Source organism: Phytophthora infestans, genomic scaffold, assembly GCF_000142945.1.
Source record: "Phytophthora infestans T30-4 supercont1.29 genomic scaffold, whole genome shotgun sequence".
Taxonomy (NCBI): domain Eukaryota; phylum Oomycota; class Peronosporomycetes; order Peronosporales; family Peronosporaceae; genus Phytophthora; species Phytophthora infestans.
Window position 1 is genome coordinate 1,608,289 of NW_003303730.1, and position 6,402 is coordinate 1,614,690.

Consider the following 6,402-nt stretch of genomic DNA (forward strand, 5'->3'; position numbering starts at 1 on the left):
TAAGCCAGCATGAAGCACGCTCCGGCAACAGCGGAGTAAGTCTTCATCTTGAAACAGAACGAGCTGGGGTGTGGGCAGCGGGAAGCGAACTGACCGACATGACCGACTCTCTCATAGAGACTCTTTATCAATTAGGGTGACTACTCGCCGAAGCACGTTAGCGTGAACTGTAGGCAGTTAAGGCGCTTGTTACACAGCAGAAATTCGTGTGTTTGTTTTTGTAGTACGTTTGGTGCTCGAGGAAGAGTTGATCCCCCTACTGTACTACATGTACCTACTGTACTACATGTACCTACTTTGTACCTACTGTACTACATGTACCTACTGTACTACATGTAGTACAGTAGGGGGATCAACTCTTCCTCGAGCACCAAACGTACAACACCGCGAAACATACGAATTTCTGCTGTGTAACAAGCGCCTTAACTGCCTACAGTTCACGCTAACGTGCTTCGGCGATTAGTCACCCTAATTAATAAAGAGTCTCTATGAGAGAGTCGGTCATGTCGGTCAATTCGCTTCCCGCTGCCCACACCCCAGCTCGTTCTGTTTCAAGATGAAGACTTACTCCGCTGTTGCCGGAGCGTGCTTCATGCTGGCTTACATGTCTCCAGCGCATGCCATCGAGCGCAAGTTGATTCTAGGTGGAGAGATCATCCCAGCAGGCACCAAGACTTACACGACTGGTATTCGCCGAACTGCTAGCGGTAACAACGTCTGTGGTGGGACTCTGATCTCTCCCACCCATGTGATCACCGCGTCACACTGTAGCAGCAGCTACGACATTCGCTGGGTGTCCGTGGGCTCGCACTATATCAACGGAACAACCGACGGAGAGCAGATCAAGGTCGTGTCCATCATGAACAATCCCAACTACGAGTCTGGAGAGTTCCCAAACGACTACGCTATTCTTGAATTAGCGAAGCCTAGCTCCTTCACACCGGCAAGGCTTGCAGCCGGGGATGACTCTGATTTTGCTCCTGGCAAAACTGCAATGATGTTGGGATGGGGTTACACCTCAGACAACGGCACGGTATCCTACGAGCTTCGAGGCGTGGACCTCCCTCTGTGGGACGATGAGAACTGCACCAAAAAAATGGACACAGACAGCTCGATGCTTTGTGCTGGCGGAATCGCGAATAAGGATTCCTGTGAGCGGGATTCAGGCGGTCCGCTGATTCTTGAGACGAATTCGCAAGACATCCTAATCGGCCTTTCGAGCTGGGGTCCGTCTCCCTGTGGCTTTGACGGCGCTCCTGGTGTGTACGCGCGCATCTCACATGCTCGCCAGTGGATTGATTCCATTGTTAACGGGACCTGCCTTGCGTAGGAGAAACGTTCTCTTTCTTATGCTGAAGAATCCTTAATTGGGTTGGTCAATAGTGCTTGCTAGGGATCAATTTTTACTTACCACAACTAAGAGCTCGAACTATATTACATGTATACATGTATGTACAATACAAAGAGGGACTACGTTTTACAAACCGTCATATGCTACACTACAGGGTTCAGTAAACAATACAGAGAGGGACAACGTTTTACATACCGTCATATGTTACACTACATAGTACTTCGAAGTACACAACATAGTACAGTAGTAGTAGTACCGTAAAATGATACACTACATAGTACACTACAAAGCTCAATAGTACCGTAGTATCTGGTGCTAATACTGATATTTAAAAAAGTTTTATCTTCTGCCCCGATGATGACTGGCCATCTCAATTTCCAAGGGTGCTGCTTCACCGTGCCATGAACTTCGTGTAGGCTTCACGATGAAGCCTCCACTTTTATCACTACTGTAGACCGTATTAATATTTACGTTGTAAAAATCATGCTTGATAAAAACACAATATCTTTTTTCTAATTACATTGAATTGTGAGGAGAAATCGTAAGGCAATTTTCTGACGATATAGAGATGTGTGTTGATTGGTTAAGATACATGCGATAAGTGGCGTCGGTGGGTAACTTGATCATAAAACATTAGAAGGTCTGCAACTGCTGCCCCACGTGCAAGGTAAGATGTCTTGGCACCCCGCATCCTATCCTACCGTCGGGTCACTCCGCTTGGCGCGTTTGCGCTTTCGAAAAGGTTCTGACAGTGCGTTCGGATTGTCTGCTTTCATCGCTTCACGTATAAGGCGAGTGAGGGAACTCACCTTAAGCTGCGTGTTCCTTCGAGCCCGAATGGTGGGGAGTAACTTGAGTCTGTCCATGCCTTGTGCGAATAACTTCTCCGCCTCTGTCTCTTTGTTATTGCAGACCCAGTCGCTTTTTCAATCTCAACCGTGATATGGTGTACGAACATTTTCCATTCTGAAAGCGTGCTGGCTTTTTGCCGGCTTGACAGATCACGGCTTGTTATTCGGTAAAGCGGTGGGTATCCTAGCGTATTGTTTCCGAACCACCATAACATCCACGCCGTGAGCGGGTCTGTGCTGGGAAACTCAAAGTAGGCTGGTAGGAAATGGAACTTGCCGCTCCAGAAGTGCACATTTTGACTGCTTTCTGAAGGAGACTTTGTGGGCTGAATTGCTGAACATGGCACACCTATGCCAGCATCTGCAAGTAGCTGGCGTATTGTTTGTGCTAGCACGTCCCGCGTGATATTACCGGCCGCAACACCCTTTTCATCGAGCAAAATTTCAACTCCACTGAGTAAAGTTTCCGGTAATTGTTTAATTGAATCGCGTAGGTCCTCCAATTGTTTGTAAATCTCATTATGAGGTGGGATACCAGTGGATTGCATCCAAGGCGATTTGGACGCTATAACCTGCTGCTTCAGGCTAGTCATTACGGAGTCGTCTCTGAATAAAACTTTTGCGCGTGGTTAGAAGGTAGTTGCTGTCGAAGAAAATCCGCGTGGTTCACTAGTGCAGCGACACACAACTGCAGAGTTTGTCCTAGTTTTTCGTCGGCAGCAAGAGAGGGGAACATCCGTCAAACACACTCATCAGCCTGGCTGTAACTGGGGTCGACGAAATGAGGCAGTAACGAGGAAAATTTACTGCTGTTAAGCGGTAGGCCTGCTACAACACGGCCGAGATACTGGCCCCCTGCACTTTCATAGCGAAAATATCTGTCTTGGACACTTCCAAGGGACCAACCACAGCGAAAACAGATACTTACGATGGAGGGGCCACCAGTGGAGCCACCCGATGCATATGATGCCACTCCTTTGAGAATTGAGTGTGTACCGAGGAATTTTGCATCAGAGTCATCCTTGAGGCACTGTGATAGCGCCTTACCGAAACGTAGTTTTTGATTAGAGCCTGGAAAAAGGGCACCGGGTTGAAGCCGTGGGTGACACGCTAAATAAACCCCTAATGCAGTCAGCCAGCACGTCACAGGCGACCCAGGATTAGCGTAGATATGTCGTGGATCTTTAGGGCCGCTTCCTTCTTGGTTGGTTTTCGTTTTGTGTAGCACAATGCCGATGCTGTCGTCGGCACCCACCAAGTGCGAGGTTTGGATAGTCTCCACAGATTTTGATCGGCACATTAGGTTCCACTGCGTTGTCAGGAATAAATGGGCAAACCCACCATCATCCCGAGCTAGAGTCGACTTGCTCACCGCTACGTATCGTGAATATGTAAGTGGCCGTTTGCCAGATTCGCGTCCTTGACCGGTTTGGTCACGATCAGCCTCTAAGCGCTTTAGACCAGAAAAAAGCGCTGTCATTTTCTCGCCGCGCTTGGGAGGGGCAACTGGTGGCGTCGATACAGATCCTTCATTGCGCTCCTATACCCTCCGAGGGTACCAGTCGTCAGTTTATCTTGCTTGTCGACGAGGAACGCCTTAAAGTCCTTCGCCTTGAATTTCCTCGGGTCGAGATTTCCGGACGCGTCGAAGAAGCGTTGAGGGTTGCCAACACCCACTGGCGAATTCCTTTTAGATAGCTGCGGTATCGGGCTATGGTGCCGTCAGAAATGCATCGTGCTCGAACGCCATCCCCATCTAATCTCTCTTGGCCAGGTGCGTCCACTTCCTGGCGCTGATCACGAGCGATTCCGTGTGAGCTCATCGAGCGCGTTTCTGCCAATGATATCACTGATTTCTACGTAAGGCAGATTTCTTACGCTGCCCCATACAAAGGCCGTTGATGCCCACCCCAGTGATTAGCCAATAGAAACCTGAGCAATGCTTTTCATCATTCTTAGGAATCATAAGACCGCTGCCTTACGCATGACCTCCAGCTTGTATTGCTGCCTTACGAAAGCGCATGAATGAAAAATGCATTCTCAACAATATTTGTTCTCCTTATCTTTACCATAAGTGGGTCAATTCTATCAAATTACAGTCCTTACACCCACCAAGTCAACGTACTCTTTTACCTACCTTGCGCTCAAGATACTTTTCAATGTCCAGTATTCCTTCCACACCCAAGAGCACACTTAGCGACGATGTCGTCGCCGTGGCTCAGCAACCGCGAGGAGTTCAACCACAGTCAAAGCAGCAGGAGCAACAGCAACAGCAGCATGGCAAGCGGTGAGCTACTGGGCGAGCGCCAGCCTCTGCTTGGACCGGGAAGCCCGGACACGCGCACGGCTTCCGATACAGGCCACGGCAACTACAGAAGATGATGAGGCCTTATTGGCAACAAGACGGTGGCTTATCCATGCCTTTCCGGAACTCTACGATGCACCAACAGGATGGAAGTTATGGCCCTCAGTGTCCGAAACTACCCTGAAATGGGCACGGGCTATTATGTCCACGCAAGATGACGCTGATAAACGATTCCACACTGCAATTTTCCGAGCTATCTGGGCTACCAATTGAGCACACTGGAACCCGACCTGCATGGAGAATGCGGCAGCGATTAAAGATGCCGGAGATGGGGAGCTCCTGAGCGAGGTGAATGGGATTATCCAGTTTGGGAGACGGCAGCATGCCCGAGCCCCACTACAACTTGACACGGTACTACATAATCACGGTGAGAGGCTTCGACGCCGTGCGCACGAATGGCACGAAGAAAGGGACCAGCAGTTACGGTGATCTCCTTCGCCTCTGGTTGACAATTGGACACAGTCCCAGACAAATTAGATCAGTCGGGAGTACTTGGTACGGCAGCGGCGTCGGGGTCAAAGCTTACACGTTATACCTATGCATGTTCCTACAGATAGACCAGGAAGACACGTCCTACGTATTTGATTATAGTTGACGAGTCGACCTTGGACAGCCGGGACCGCCATGTATGGAGAGGATACCTGGCCAGCGGGGTTGATACAGTGCTCGCGCTGAGTGCTTTTGGCGTTAACCGCGAAAAATAAAAAAATAAAATAAAACTTGTTTGTGATGAACGCTGCACTTGGTCCCAAAACTCACATGGGACGACATCACATTTTTTGTAATTTTAGACTTACTATGAAACTGATCCAAATGTAGCCACTAAACCTACATGCGACTTTGCGGAACTTTGCTGGTTCATGAAACGGCTAGCAATGCAGTACGTCTGCTTAGGTAACAACGAACCAATTCGTAAGGTGATACATGGTGGCTACATATGATGGTGTGATTTATGGATGAATATCATCGATTCTCCGACCCTACTTAATTTTAGTATTGGTATTAATCACCAATCATCCATTTTTATTTATTAGACAGCCAATCGTACGGTCTTGACAAGATAATTTGGCCAATCCAAGTGGTAAGGGTTAGGTTGAACCTCGGGGGAGTTGGCTCCGACATATCGGGTCGGAGGGGACTCAAAAAATATGGATATGCTCTTACAAATTTCAATATGTAGGCATATCACATGCATAAAGTCATTTCTCCGACTTCTCCGACCAGTGCAATCATTACCACACATTAGTTTTAAATCTTACTTATTATTAATATGCTACTATGTAGTAATAAATTGTAGAAGAGGTGGGTAGCAGCGCCACAGGGGGCTTGCTCGTCATTAGGAGCAACACATGCAACATCCCTGCGTGGAGATCCAATATTTTTATATTGCGTAGAGCATTATGTAGCAAGCGTCAATTAAATGTACATGTATTGCCTTATTAATTCTTGAGCACATCGACTCGCTGCCTCCTGTGCACCGCCCTGCCGCCCTGCCACCGCTCTAATGCCGCCCTGCCGTGCTGCCACCGCCCTGCCACCACCCTGCCACCACCCTGCCGTACTGCCACCGCCACCGCCCTACCGCCCTGCCACCGCTCTGATGCCGCCCTGCCGTGCTGCCACCGCCCTGCCACCACCCTGCCACCACTCTGCCGTACTGCCACCGCCCTACCGCCCTGCCACCGCTCTCATGCCGCCCTACCACCGCTCTGATGCCGCCCTACCACCGCTCTGATGCCGCCCTGCCACCGCTTTGATGCGCCCTACCACCACTCTGCCGTACTGCCACCGCCACCGCCCTACCGCCCTGCCACCGCTCTGATGCCGCCCTACCA

General features: G+C 49.6%; 1 protein-coding gene across 1 annotated transcript; it reads left to right on the forward strand.

Moving 5' to 3' along the window:
• Positions 1-556: 556 nt before the first annotated feature.
• PITG_13636 (trypsin protease GIP) lies at positions 557-1,330 on the forward strand (the record flags this gene model as incomplete). The annotated part of the gene is made up of 1 exon (XM_002899783.1): positions 557-1,330. One exon carries the CDS (start codon positions 557-559, stop codon positions 1,328-1,330), a length of 774 nt encoding a protein of 257 aa, XP_002899829.1.
• Positions 1,331-6,402: the final 5,072 nt, after the last annotated feature.